The sequence below is a fragment of the Tachyglossus aculeatus genome, chromosome 10, assembly GCF_015852505.1.
Source record: "Tachyglossus aculeatus isolate mTacAcu1 chromosome 10, mTacAcu1.pri, whole genome shotgun sequence".
NCBI lineage: Eukaryota > Metazoa > Chordata > Mammalia > Monotremata > Tachyglossidae > Tachyglossus > Tachyglossus aculeatus.
In genome coordinates this window covers 10619340-10634575 of record NC_052075.1, presented here as the reverse complement: position 1 = coordinate 10634575, position 15236 = coordinate 10619340, and the positions used below count along the sequence as shown (strand labels likewise).

The 15236-nt window shown below is 46.0% G+C and overlaps 1 protein-coding gene across 2 annotated transcripts in view; it reads right to left on the bottom strand.

Moving 5' to 3' along the window:
- The window catches only part of PI4K2B (phosphatidylinositol 4-kinase type 2 beta), a 29718-nt gene extending 14798 nt beyond the window's left edge, over positions 1-14920 (bottom strand). Inside the window, exons 1-2 of one of the 2 annotated variants that reach the window (XM_038752363.1) lie at positions 14589-14920; positions 5240-5397 (exon numbers count right to left, since the gene is read on the bottom strand). In XM_038752363.1, coding sequence (XP_038608291.1) covers positions 5240-5397; positions 14589-14835 — 405 coding nt within the window. In that variant the 5' untranslated portion in view covers positions 14836-14920. Of the gene's footprint in view, positions 1-5239; positions 5398-9713; positions 9786-14588 lie in introns of those variants that run through there. The other variant, XM_038752364.1, reaches the window with a different exon arrangement.
- Positions 14921-15236: the final 316 nt, after the last annotated feature.

Genomic DNA, 15236 nt, shown 5'->3' with positions numbered 1-15236 from the left:
TATTAGGCTTTGATAAATCAATCATCATATTTATTGAACACTTACTGTATGCAGAGCACTGTACTAAGCACTAGGGAGAATTCATTTTAACAGAGTTGGTAGACATGTTCCCTGCCCACAAGGCTGCCTGTAGTGGGGAGACTGACATTAAAATAAATTATGGATATGTACCTAAGGGTTGTGGGGCTGAGGGTACGGTGAATAAAGGGTACAAATCCAAAGTGCAAGGGTGACACAGGAGGGAGAGGGAGTAGAGGAAATGAGGGCTTGGTCAGGGAAGGTCTCTTGTAGGAGATGTGGCTTTAATAAGGCTTTGAAGGTGGGGAGAGGGGTGGTCTGTGGAATATAAAGGGGGAGGGAGTTCCAGGCCAGAAGAAGAATTTGGGTGAGGGGTTGGAGGTGAGACAAACAGTCTTAATATTTCAAATCCATCAAAAGGACATATTAAGCATCTACTTGCAGAGCACTGTATAAGGCAGTTGTGTGAGTACAACAGAGAAACAGCGTGGCTCACTGGAAAGAGCATGGGCTTGGGAGTCAGAGGTCATGGGTTCAAATCCCAGATCCGCCAATTGTCAGCTGTGTGACTTTGGGCAAGTCACTCAACTTCTCTGTGCCTCAGTTACCTCATCTGTAAAATGGGGATTAAGACTGTGAGCCCCATGTGGGACAACTTGATCACCTTGCATCCTTTCCAGTGCTTAGAATAGTGCTTTGCACATGGTAAGCGCTTAACAAATGCCATCATCATCATCATCATCATCATCATCATCAACAGAATCACGAGACACGAACCCCTACCCTCAAGGAGTCTAGCGGGGAAGAAAGACACAACAATAAATGACAAGTTAGGAAGAGGAGGTGATAAAGTCTTAAAACGTTAAGTGCTGAGGCAGGTTATGAGTACCCAAATGCTTAGGTGTACAGAAGGGCTGAAGAGGAGGGATAAAATCCATTCTTCTTCCTCTGGATCATGCCTCCTCATTCTTCAAAACCACCAGCTGAGTAAGGACTCATACACCCAGGTAAAAAACCATCTGGCTCAAGGTTAGCCTCTGAAATTTGATGCTTTGAAATGGAAAAATACACTTACATAGGCTATTATTCATGCACATTCTACTCATCTCTCTGTGGTTCTGAGGCTTTCTCCTTTCCCTCCCTTAAGAGATTTGTTGAAGAGGGGACTCCTTCGGTCATTCTGTTTGCCTGTTACTCATTCCTTCTGAATCATCATCATCATCATCATCAATCGTATTTATTGAGCGCTTACTATGTGCAGAGCACCAGAAAGAGGGTTTTGTTTTGTTTTTCATTTATTTGACTTTCTTTTATGTATTTGTTAAAGGCTTACTGTGTGTCAAGCACTGTTTTGGGTCCTGGAGTCGATACAAATGAATCATTTGCCTGGCTTTGCAGAAGAGGGAGGAAGAAGGACTCCGCAGTTTTAAGGACGGGAAGGTTCTCTATAAGGACTGAGGATCCAGTGGAAAGAGCTCTGGGACTTAGGACACCTGGGTTGTAGTCCCGGTTTAGCCACACACAGATTTCAGAGTGTGCTGCCCCCCTGCCCATCTATTTACTTACTGCCCTCCATGCCCCAGCGGGAACATGACTGGTACAGAATGAAGAACAGGGATATCCCTTCCCAATTTTTAAGAGGACCAGGTGAATGGCGATTCCACCACCAGGGATTTTTGTGAAATCAGAAAAGTGAAGCTAAACACGAATGTTAGGAGGCTCCCCTATTAACAATAAAAGGGTTCTGAACATACTGTATTTTGATGCTAATTTTACAGCACATTCAACCGCCTGCAAAAGACCAATTGGATAATATCCATGGGAATTTTAGCAGCCGTTTCCAGAGGTGTACATTCAGCACTAAACTTGTGCATTCTTGCTTATTTGTAGTTCTTGAAAAATCAGACTTGTAACCTCCAAAGAGACACGAAGATACAAAGGCACACTGCTCTGTAGAATTTTAACAGCTATTGGTGTGAACATGGTATTCACACTAAGATTCTAGTAATAAAGATAGAAAGGTTGTGTCAATTCATAAGTTAGTTTATCTGAAGCTATGTCTCCCACAGCCAAATATATAGATTGTTATGGTATAATCTGAAGGATGCCCAACTGTGGACTACCCAAATGGCTTTTCTTTTATGTTTGCCCACACTCTCCATGACTGCATTTACCTGCTTTTAGTTTGGTGGAAACATCTGCTGTAGAAAAAAGTAAGGCCACATTACTTGAGAAGCAATGCCCTAGTGGGTAGAACACTGTGGGTTCTAGTGGGTAGGACCTGGGTTCTAATCCTGAATCCACCACTTAGCAACAGTGTGTCCTTGGGCAAGTCGATTTACTTCTCTGTGCCTCAGTTACCTCATCTGTAAAATGGGGATTAAGACTGTGAGCCCCATTTGGGACATGGACTGTGCCCTATCTGATTAACTTGCATCTACCCCAGCACTTAGTACAGTGCCTGGCACATAGTAAGTGATTAACAAAAACCATAAAAAAAACCTTGGGCATTACTGTAGCCTCTGTTTTGCCCCTCAGAAGAGACAAAATTAGCCAGACAGTTCTAGAATCAAAAGGCTTTAGGCATTCACCCTTGTTAATCTGCTTCTTAAAGAAAAGAAAACTGCGACACCATCCCAACCAAGAAGCCATCTAACCTTACCTTGAAATTCTCTAAGAAGTAACTTGTTGCCAACTTTTGGCAAAGAGTATTCCCATTAGACAGAATAACTGAAAGACAAATATACTGCTCTTCCACCATGTAAAAATGTGGGTTTCCTTTCTCATTTATCCAGGCTTAACCGAGAATCGGTAATCTTATGGATCTTTCTGGAAATTCAATCAGAGGGTTCATTTCAGATCTGTGATTCTAGGATCCCCATGACAAAACCAGTTCCACGATTTACTCCAATTCACCTGGAACTAATTCCAAAGCCAACAAACTTTCAGGGAGCTGGCACAAAGTAAACAGACGCTTTCCCCTGTCCTCCAGTTTTTCTTCTCTACACTAAAGCCCTCTAGGCCAAAAAAACCCAATTGTCAATAATTTTCTCAATATAATTCTCTGGGGGAACACAGTCTCGTTTAGGGTGCTCAGTGAGAAAAGTAGTTACGGAAGCCCACTACGAGAGAGAGAGCGGTTGCCTCCCATCTCCCCCTTTACTGGTTCCAGAATTGTTTATTTCCATGTCTGAACACTGTTGTGAGAACTGGGTAACCTTGATACAATGAAGCCTGGAGAAGGGAGTTTTGAAAAGCCATCGGACACAGGTGGCTTTAAAGAAATAAATCTCCTGCCACCTAGCTCTTCTTAGCCTATACAATAGTCCTCTTGCTGTTAACATTTATTGTGAGCTCATTACCTCTCTTACTACCAGATGTATGGAAATGCAATTTCTTTGTGGTTCCTGGCAGGCAGAATGATGGTGAGTATATGTTGGGAAGATTTATATGGTGGCGACCCATTTTGCCTACAACTTTCGCAGAACAACTTAGCTGCTGAGAATTTCTCAGAAGTTAAGTGACAGGAGCTCAAGAAGTCAAGAAGTCAGCGGATTTTCAGACAGTGACACAGCAACCGCACAATAAGAGTCTCGACACAAGTCCCAATCTAATTTCAACCTAATTTCTCTAAGTGTCTGGGAATGAAAGACTTGCTCCGAGGCACTTCTGTCGAAATTGTTTAATGACCCACCATTCTTCACTCGCAGTTTACCAACTGCATACACAACTGCTGCTTTAACATTATTAATGCAGACATTACCAGGAGGAATGCATCATTTCAGTTGTGGGGTCAAGGATTAGTCATGAATACATCCGACAGGCAGAAACCTTTGAGCCATGCCCCGTGCTGATGGACCCCGTCGTATTGCCCGATGGAAGCTCGTTATGGGCAGGGAATATATCTACTTATTGTTATATTGCACATCGGGGCCATTTTTTTTTCTTTCCAGGTTATTTCCAAGGGAAGGGGAGGAAAGGGACAGGCTGGGTCAATTGTATTTACTTATTCTAACACCTACCTCTAGACTGTAAGCACCTTGTGGACAAGGAACATGTGACCAACTCAGTTGAACTGTATTCTCCAAACCTTTAAGTAGAGTGCTCTGCACACAGTAGGTGCTCAATAAATACTACTGACGGAATGCCAGCGCCTAGCTATGTTGTAGAACCTCATGGTTTTCCCTACCTTCAGAGCTTCTTAGTTGGTGCCTCGGCTGCTCTGGAGTCTGAGGCCTGTGGAGCCTTTTGTTCTCTCTCTCCCCCTTTTAGACTGTGAGCCCACTGTTGGGTAGGGACTGTCTCTATATGTTGCCAACTTGTACTTCCCAAGCGCTTAGTACAGTGCTCTGCACACAGTAAGCGCTCAATAAATACGACTGATGATGATGATGATCCAAGCAGAGGGGGAAAGCTGTGGGTGACAGGGCAGGGCCCCAGAGGCTTCAGCCCGAGGACGACTGCACGAATCCACAGAGCTGGCACCTGAGCCAAAGGTGCCAAACCTCCAGCGTGCTGCCCACGAATTGGTGACGCTACTCTAAGTTACCTGGAGGAAGGGGCCCAATTTATTTCTCCCTCCCCCTGTAAGATTTCAATGATCAGATTAATTGTATCCATGGCTTGCTCTGACCCCTCCAAATGGGCAGTAATATGGGAATGGTATAAGACAGGCTAGATATCTAATTTAAAGAACGTTAAAATCTTTGGGGCTATGCAGCCACTATAATCACATGCCATTAATTTAAAAAGATCGACACTTTGGCGACAAAGTGCTTTTAAGACGAAGTGGTTCCTCTTTACTATACAGACTATAAATACTAAGAGATCAGGGATCATAACAACTTACTTTGTACAGCACTCAGTACATTGCCATTTATATTATACGGGCCCTTCCTTAACTGCTTTTCGGTGACATGGTAAAATAGCACAAATGACTACTCAACCCATTTTAAAGTGATATAAGATAGAGAGATGCTAACCAAATAACCAAATAAATATATTTAAGAACTGCCTGAATTTCTGTATTAAAAGGGATGGGACAGGTACAGTGGAAAAACATCTCCCATGAGCAAAAAAAGTTAATAGGGAAACACTATTTAGGGTCACAGGCATTTTGACACAAGGATACAATTTTAGTGTTGATTAAACTTGCCCAAAAGAAATGTAAAAAAAACCCCCAGAGGCAATGTGATATTCCGTATGTCAAGAAAGTACTCACCCCTTTGGGATCTTTAACAAAGTAACTCCCACTTGACCCTTGAGATATTCTTTCCGGAAAGACTCCACCATCAATTGCTTGTTCTGCCCTTAGAATAATTTCAGCAAATTCTGGATCTTCCAAGAATATGTTCATCTCTGCAGTTCCTACACAATGTACTGCATGAAACAACCAAATCAGAGTACATACACTCTACCGCATCAGATATTTCTAAATCAAAACCATGGAACGCAGAAGGCAAGGAGGCCCTTGATCTGGAGGTTCAATGGGGATTGGGGTTTGGGGGCAGAAGCACAGAAAAATAGCTTGGGCAGCATTTCCAGCTTAAACTTTAAACCAGTTTTTTGTTGGCTTTTTTTCCTCCAAATAACTTCTCCAATTTACTAAATTTTGGTCACTGTCACTTATATCTAAGGCACTGTGATGCTTCCTGACATCTTTGTCTTCTCCCATAAAACTTCTCCACCCACCACAAACAGGCCTGGCTGACCCTCCTTCCTCTCTCTCTCACCTTATTTTCTGACTAGTATTCTCAAGAGGCATTGATATTAACTATTCTAGAATTAATCGCTTACTCCTGGCATTAGCCTTCACCTCAACTGCAAAAATACTTTATATTTAATGCCCGCACGGGATTTCTTTTGCCACATGAAACACAGGCAATTCTAAATTTAGTTGAAGTGTAAAGAAATACATTATCCTAAAAAAGCAACTTTCTTGCCTTAGTTCCTTGAACAAATTTTCAGATAAAATTTGGTATCAGCTTTGAAATCAGATGTGCTACCCACCTAACATATTTGACATGTGAATGTAAAAAAAGGCTTTGAACTTTGCTTTTCACACTAAAGTTCTCACTGAAGGAGGCACAGTAAGGTAGACGGGAGAGTCAGAAAAGATTATTCTTTTAACCTAATTTTGCAAATTAAGTTTTACCACTTTCATTACTACCTCGGCATCGTTCTACATAGGACTTTACATGGATCCTTACCCTTTACTTTAAAGTCCTTCAGAGGGAAGTTCAGACTCTACCTCTCTTCCCTGATTTCCTTCTCCTTACTCGCCTCTTTCAGAGCCCACTTACAACTTCAAACTTTCTCCTTAGCTGCCCTCATTGCTGGAACAATCGTCCGCAAGCCGTTACCAAGCTCTCTCCCTTCCAACAGCCATTTCAGCTTCAAATGGTCATTTTTCCGTGCCCAGGAAAATGGGCTATCAAAGTTGGCCAGTCTCAGCCCCAGTTCTGATCAACCAGGCAGGCTAGTTTCTTTTTCCAGCTTGTCTGGCTCAACACACTCATACACTATCTGGGAGATATGGCAACCAATTTTCTCTTTTAGAGAAATAAATGGGGACACAGCTCCAGAATCCACTGATGTAAAAGCAGCAAAGCTCAACAAAATGGCCCAACTGAGTCCTGGGGAAAACACTATGTCCCAATGCCTGTTCTACCAGTCACTCGCTGGCAAGTCGTTTCATCTCTTTATAGATAGAAAAACCATGCAAAAAATGTAGTTGGGGTGAGGGTGCGGCAGAGATGGCGTGAGGCCTACAAATAAGATAACTGACATTTTATGGTCAAAATATTATTATTCCACATTACCACTCCATGTTCACAAATATGATGGACACTAAAAGGAACATAGCTCAATATGTTCATTTTTAGAGATTTAAATGGGTCAACGTATCTGTCAGATTTTTACCATCTGTCTACTTGAGTGACTGCAACTGTTCAATTTAAATTGAAGATGCACCATAATGCACCTCCCCACTCAAAAAAAACCAGTTTAGGATTTTCTTAAAGTATACCAATTAAAACTGTCCAAGTTTATCAGATGCTTTGGGGAACCTGTTAAAATAGGATTAAATTAAAATTACAATTCCCCTCCTAGACTGTACACTCCTTGAGGGCCAAATTACTTCTTATTCTTGTATTGCATTCTATCATACTCTTCCAAGAGCTTAGTATAGTGCTTTGCACTGAGCAGGCCCTTAAAAAATACTAGGTGGATTGGGTGAATGATCAACTCCTAAAACAAGAGTTACATGCATGATTTGCTGACATGGATATTCATGCCTTTGTGAAACTGCTATATAACCTAGGCTACACCCACCTGATGCAAGAATCAGGGGATTCAAGCCAGGGCTCCCCCCAAATTCAGTACGGGCAGGGGAAAGAAGTTGTCATGTCAACTGGCAGTTCTGGCCCAGTGTTCTGGGCACAAGAGAAGAGGGGGTTTAAGTTCTCTGGCCCTCCCTCGCTTATTGCCAAAGTTATGCCACATCCAGGCTGTATATCAAGCAGTGAGAACATTGGCGTTGGAATCTTTCAGGCCCATATGGGTTTAGAATCATTTTATATTCCCTGCTGCATTATCTTTTAGCCCCTCTTTGCCTTCTTGTACTTCTCCTTTTCGGTAATCCTTCTTCTCGCCTTTCCCCTTGCTAGCCGGGCTTTGAACTCGAGATGTTGGATTCGGTAAGTTTTAAATTTTCAGTCCTGTGCCACGGGTGGAGCGTAAAACATTAACTCTAAAACTCAAATGTTTTCCCAAAGCACCATACCAGTTCCAGGTTCCCTCCTATCACTACATTAGAAAAATAAATGTTTTTAAGTGGAACACTAATTCCTTGATGTTCAAAAAAAGTACAACGGTCACCAATGAATGAGGTGCTCAAGAACTGCTGATTTAGGTGGGACAAAAGCTCATGAAGACTATGAGCCCCACGTGGGACAACCTAATGACCCTGTATGTCCCCCAGTGCTTAGAACAGTGCTGGGCACGGAGTAAGCGCTTAACAAATACGATGATTATTATTCTTATTATCTGCCTCAAGGCATCGCTCAGCGCTTGGCCCCATTTGTCTTAATAATAATGGTATCTGTTTAGTGCTTACTATGTGCCAAGCACTGTTCTAAGTGCTTGGGGGATACAAGTTCATCAGGTTGCCCCACGTGGGGCTCACCCTCTGTATCCCCATTTTAGATGAGGGAACTGAGGCCCAGGGAAGTGACTTGCCCAAAGTACCCCAGCTGACCAGAGGCAGAGCCGGGATTAGAACCCACAACCTCCGACTCCCAAGCCCGGGCTATTTCCACTGAGCCACACTGCTTTTCTTCCCGGAGGCCTCAGTTAAAATGGTGGGCTTCGTGCCCTGGGTGGCCGTGTTGCCTAGACTGTAAGCCTGTTCATTCATTTATTCATTCACTCAATTTTATTTACTGAGCGCTTACTGCGTGCAGAGCACTGTACTAAGTGCTTGGGAAGTGCAAGTTGGCAACGTATAGAGACGGTCCCTACCCAACAACGGGCTCACAGTCTAGAAGGGGGAGACAGACAACAAAACAAAAAAAATTAACAAAATAAAATAAATAGAATAGTAAATCTAGTAAATCTGTACAAGTAAAATAGAGTAATAAATCTTTACAAACATATATACAGGTGTTGTGGGGAGGGGTAGGAGGTAGGGTTGGAGGGGATGGGGCGGGAGAGAGGAAGGAGGGGGCTCAGTTTGGGATCTGTTGCTGACTTGTACTTCCCAAGCGCTTAGTCTGGTGCTCTGCACCTGGTAAGCGCTCAATAAATACTACTGAATGAATGAATGCGGGGAGCTGGTTTGATGATGATGATGGCATTTATTAAGAGCTTACTATGTGCAAAGCACTGTTCTAAGCGCTGGGGAGGTTACAAAGCGATCAGGTTGTCCCACGAGAGGCTCACAGAAGCAGCGTGGCTCAGTGGAAAGAGCACGGGCTTTGGAGTCAGAGGTCATGGGCTCTAATCCTGGCTCCGCCAACTGTCAGCTGTGTGACTTTGGGCAAGTCACTTCACTTCTCTGGGCATCAGTTCCCTCATCTGGAAAATGGGGATGAAGACTGTGAGCCTCCCGTGGGACAACCTGATCACCTTGTTTCCTCCCCAGCATTTAGAACAGTGCTGGGCACATAGTATGCGTTTAACAAATGCCATTATTATTATTATCGCTAATCCCCATTTTACAGATGAGGGAACTGAGGCACAGAGAAGTGACTTGCCCAAAGTCACCCAGCTGACAAGTGGCGGAGCCGGGACTTGAATCCATGATCTCTGACTCCAAAGCCCGGGCTCTTTCCACTGGTTTCCAGGGTCCGCCCCTTTTCGGGGGTTGGGGGAGGCCGAAGGCCCAGGGGAGGCTCGGCTACACAAGCAGCGTGGCCCAGTGGAAAGAGCCCGGGCTTGGGAGTCAGAGGTCAAGGATTCAAATTCCAACTCCGCCAACTGGCAGCTGTGTGACTTTGGGCAAGTCACTTCACTTCTCTGGGCCTCAGTTACCTCATCTGTAAAATGGGGATGAAGACTGTGAGCACCCCCGTGGGGCCACCCGAACCCCCTGTAACCTCCCCAGCGGTTAGCACACTGCTCTGCACATAGTAAGCACTTCATAAATGCCATTATTATTATTATTATTATTAAATGCCGTTATTATGATGGCCCACCTGCGGGTCCGGGGCTCCAGTCACCACGCCCTCCCCCCCGACGGGGGCAAAGGGGAGCGGGCCGGGGGGGTCGGAGTGGGGGGGCCGCGGGCAGTGCCCAACGGCTGCCCCGGGCCCCGAGGGAGGGAGGGGGCACCCAAGGGCGCGAGGGCCAGTGCTCTGCACACAGTAAGCGCTCAATAAATACGATTGAATGAATGAATGACGACCGACAGCAACGGGCCTGCTCGGTATTCATTCATTCATTCAACCGTATTTATTGAGCGTTTACTGTATTCTAGACTTTGAGCCCGCTGTTAGGTAGGGACCTTTCTCTCTATGTTGCCAACTTAGACTTCCCAAGCGCTTAGTACAGTGCTCTGCACACAGTCAGCGCTCAATAAATACAACTGAATGAATGAATGAATGCACACAGTAAGCGCTCAATAAATACAATTGAGTGAATGAATGAATGCAGAGCACTGTACTAAGCGCTTAGGAAGCACAAGTTGCTCTGCACACCGAAAGCGCTCAATAAATACGATTGAATGAACGAATGCACAGAGCAAGCGCTCAATAAATAAGACTGAATGAATGAATGCAGAGCACTATACTAAGCGCTTGGGAAGTAATAATGATAATAATAATGATGATGGCATTTGTTAAGCGCTTAGTATGTGCAGTACACTGTTCTAAGCACTGGAGGTGGGGGATACAAGGTGATCAGGTTGCCCCACGTAGGGCTCACAGTCTTCATCCCCATTTTACAGATGAGGGAACTGAGGCACAGAGAACCTAAGTGACTTGCCCAAGGTCACACCGCTGACGATTGGTGGAGCTGGGATTTGAACCCATGACCTCTGACTGACTCCCAAGCCCGTGCTTTTTCCATTGAGCCATGCTACTTCTCTGCATATGACTGAATGAGTGAATGCAGAGCACTGTACTAGGCGCTTGGGAAGTACAGGCTGCTCTGCACACAGTAAGCGCTCAATCAATACGATTGAATGAAGAACGAATGAATGAATACATTCAATCGTATTGCTTGAGCGCTTACTGTGTGCACAGCACTGTACTAAGCGCTTGGGAAGTCCAAGTTGGCAACATCTAGAGACGGTCCCTATCCAACAGCGGGCTCACAGTCTAGAAGGGGGAGACAGAGACCAAAACAAAACATATTAACAAAATAAATAAAATAAATAGAATATGTACAAATAAAATAAAGTAATAAATACATACAAACATATATACATATATACAGGTGCCGTGGGGAGGGGAAGGAGGTAAGGAGGGGGGATGGGGAGAGGAAGGAGGGGGAGAGGAAGGAGGGGGAGAGGAAGGAGGGGGAGAGGAAGGAGGGGGAGAGGAAGGAGGGGGAGAGGAAGGAGGGGGAGAGGAAGGAGGGGGCTCAGTCTGGGAAGGCCTCCTGGAGGAGGTGAGCTCTCAGTAGGGCTTTGAAGGGCTGTGAGCCCACTGTTGAGTAGGGACTGTCTCTATATGTTGCCAACTTGTACTTCCCAAGCGCCTAGTACAGTGCTCTGCACACAGTAAGCGCTCAATACGATTGCTTGATTGATTGATTGATTGAATGCACACAGTAAGCGCTCAATCAATACGACTGAATGAATGAATGAACACACACGGTAACCGCCCAATCAATCCGATTGAATGAACGGACACAGTAAGCGCTCAATCAATACGACTGAATGAATGAATGCACGCACACCGTAAGCGCTCAATCAATACGGCTGAATGAACGAATGAATCATCAATCGTACTTATCATCAATCGTATTTATTGAGCGCTTACTATGTGCAGAGCACTGTACTAAGCGTTTGGGAAGTACAAATTGGCAACGTACAGAGACGGTCCCTACGCAACGGTGGGCTCCCAGTCTAAAACTGTGAACGAACGAACGCACACGGTAAGCACTCAATCAATACGACTGAATGAATGAATGCACACAGTAAGCGCTCAATCAATCAATACGATTGAATGAATGAATGAACGCACACAGTAAGCGCTCAATCAATACGACTGAATGACTGAATGAACGCACACGGTAACCGCTCAATCAATCCGACTGAATGAACGGACACAGTAAGCGCTCAATCAATACGACGGAATGAATGAATGAACGCACACCGTAAGCGCTCAATCAATACGACTGAATGAACGAATGCATCACCAATCGTATTTATCATCAATCGCATTTATTGAGCGCTTACAGAGCACTGTACTAAGCGCTTGGGAAGTACAAATTGGCAACATACAGAGACGGTCCCTACCCAACAGTGGGCTCCCAGTCTAAAACTGTGAACGAACGAACGCACACGGTAAGCGCTCAATCAATACACTGAATAATAATAATAATAATAATAATAATGTTGGTATTTGTTAAGCGCTTACTATGTGCAAAGCACTGTTCTAAGCGCTTGGGGGGATACAAAGTGAATCAGGTTGTCCCACGTGGGGCTCACAGTCATAATCCCCATTTTACAGACGAGGTAACTGAGGCTCAGAGAAGTTAAGTGACTTGCCCAAGGTCACACAGCAGACGTGGCGGAGTCGGGATACGAACCCCTGACCTCTGACTCCAAAGCCCGTGCTCTTTCCACTGAGCCACGCTGCTTCTCTAATGAATGAATGAATGAATGCACACAGTAAGCGCTCAATCAATACGATTGAATGAATGAATGAACGCACACAGTAAGCGCTCAATCAATACGACCGAATGAATGAATGAACGCACACGGTAACCGCTCAATCAATCCGATTGAATGAACGGACACAGTAAGCGCTCAATCAATACGACTGAATGAATGAATGAACGCACACCTTAAGAGCTCAATCAATACGACTGAATGAACGAATGAATCATCAATCGTACTTATCATCAATCGTATTTATTGAGCGCTTACTATGTGCAGAGCACTGTACTAAGCGCTTGGGAAGTACAAATTGGCACCATACAGAGACGGTCCCTACCCAACAGTGGGCTCCCAGTCTAAAACTGTGAACGAACGAACGCACACGGTAAGCGCTCAATCAATACGACTGAATGAATGCATGCACACAGTAAGCGCTCAATCAATCAATACGACTGAATGAATGAAGGCACACAGTAAGCGCTCAATCAATACGACTGAATGAATGAATGAACGAAAGCACACAGTAACCGCTCAATCAATACGATTGAATGAACGGACACAGTAAGCGCTCAATCAATACGACTGAATGAATGAATGAACGCACACCGTAAGCGCTCAATCAATACGGCTGAATGAACGAATGAATCATCAATCGTACTTATCATCAATCGCATTTATTGAGCGCTTACAGAGCACTGTACTAAGCGCTTGGGAAGTACAAATTGGCAACGTACAGAGACGGTCCCTACCCAACAGTGGGCTCCCACTCTAAAACTGTGAACGAACGAACGCACACGGTAAGCGCTCAATCAATACGACTGAATGAATGAATGCACACAGTAAGCGCTCAATCAATCAATACGATTGAATGAATGAATGAACGCACACAGTAAGCGCTCAATCAATACGACCGAATGAATGAATGAACGCACACGGTAACCGCCCAATCAATCCGATTGAATGAACGGACACAGTAAGCGCTCAATCAATACGACTGAATGAATGAATGAACGCACACCGTAAGCGCTCAATCAATACGGCTGAATGAACGAATGAATCATCAATCGTATTTATCATCAATCGTATTTATTGAGGGCTTACAGAGCACTGTACTAAGCGCTTGGGAAGTACAAACTGGCAACATACAGAGACGGTCCCTACCCAACAGTGGGCTCCCAGTCTAAAACTGTGAACGAACGAACGCACACGGTAAGCGCTCAATCAATACGACTGAATGAATGCATGCACACAGTAAGCGCTCAATCAATCAATACGACTGAATGAATGAAGGCACACAGTAAGCGCTCAATCAATACGACTGAATGAATGAATGAACGCACACGGTAACCGCTCAATCAATCCGACTGAATGAACGTACACAGTAGGCGCTCAATCAATACGGCTGAATGAACGAATGAATCATCAATCGTACTTATCATCAATCGCATTTATTGAGCGCTTACTATGTGCAGAGCACTGTACTAAGCGCTTGGGAAGTACAAATTGGCACCATACAGAGACGGTCCCTACCCAACAGTGGGCTCCCAGTCTAAAACTGTGAACGAACGAACGCACACGGTAAGCGCTCAATCAATACGACTGAATGAATGAATGCACACAGTAAGCGCTCAATCAATCAATACGACTGAATGAATGAACGCACACAGTAAGCGCTCAATCAATACGACTGAATGAATGAATGAACGCACACGGTAACCGCTCAATCAATCCGATTGAATGAACGGACACAGTAAGCGCTCAATCAATACGGCTGAATGAACGAATGAATCATCAATCGTACTTATCATCAATCGCATTTATTGAGCGCTTACTATGTGCAGAGCACTGTACTAAGCGCTTGGGAAGTACAAATTGGCAACGTACAGAGACGGGCCCTACCCAACAGTGGGCTCCCAGTCTAAAACTGTGAATGAATGAACGCACACAGTAAGCGCTCAATCAATACGACTGAACGAACGAATGAATGAATGAACGCACACCGTAAGCGCGCGCTCAATCAACACGACTGAATGAATGAATGAATGCTGAGGCCTGGACGAAGCGCTTGGGAAGTCCAAGTTGGCAGCCCAAAGAGACGGCCCCCTACCCGACAGCGGGCTCGCAGGCTACAAGGGGGGTAGACGGACGACAAAACCAAACATATAAAGCGAATAAAAGAAATAAACTAAATCTGTACAAGTAAAATAGAGTACTAAATCTGTAGAAAGATCTCTACAGGCGGTACCTGCGGGTACCAGCGGGGGTGCGGGCGCCGGCGGCGGTAGCAGCAGCAGCTCCTCCTCCCCGGCGTCTCCTTCGGGAAGCCTGTCGTCGTCGTCTTCTTCTTCTTGTTGTTGTCGTCCCTCATCGCCATCTTCGGGTCCGGTCCCGACCCTGACGGCGCCCCCCGGGGTGTCCCTGGGGTCCCTCCCGGCCCCCCGCAGCAAGGGCTCCCGCTCTCCCGGCCCCCCGGGCCCCCCGGGCTCGGCCATGCCCGCCCTCAGCGGACGGAGCGGGCCGGACCCGCGCCCGCCATGACCGGGCGAACGGAGGAAGAGGAAGAGGACGAGGCGGCCCCTCGCTCACCTCACGCCTCACACCTCGACGCCCGGGCCCGCGCATGCGCCGCCCCCACCTGCGCCCGCGGCGGGCGGGGCCGCGCGCAGGGAGGGGAGCCACAGACCAGGGACTGCGCATGCGCCGCCCCCACCCGCGCCCGCGGCGGGCGGGGCCGCGCGCAGGAAGGGGAGCCACAGACCGAGGACCGCGCATGCGCCGCCCCCACCTGCGCCCGCGGCGGGCGGGGCCGCGCGCAGGGAGGGGGGGGGCCAGAGACCGGGGACCGCGCATGCGCCGCCCCCACCTGCGCCCGCGGTGGGCGGGGGCGCGCGCA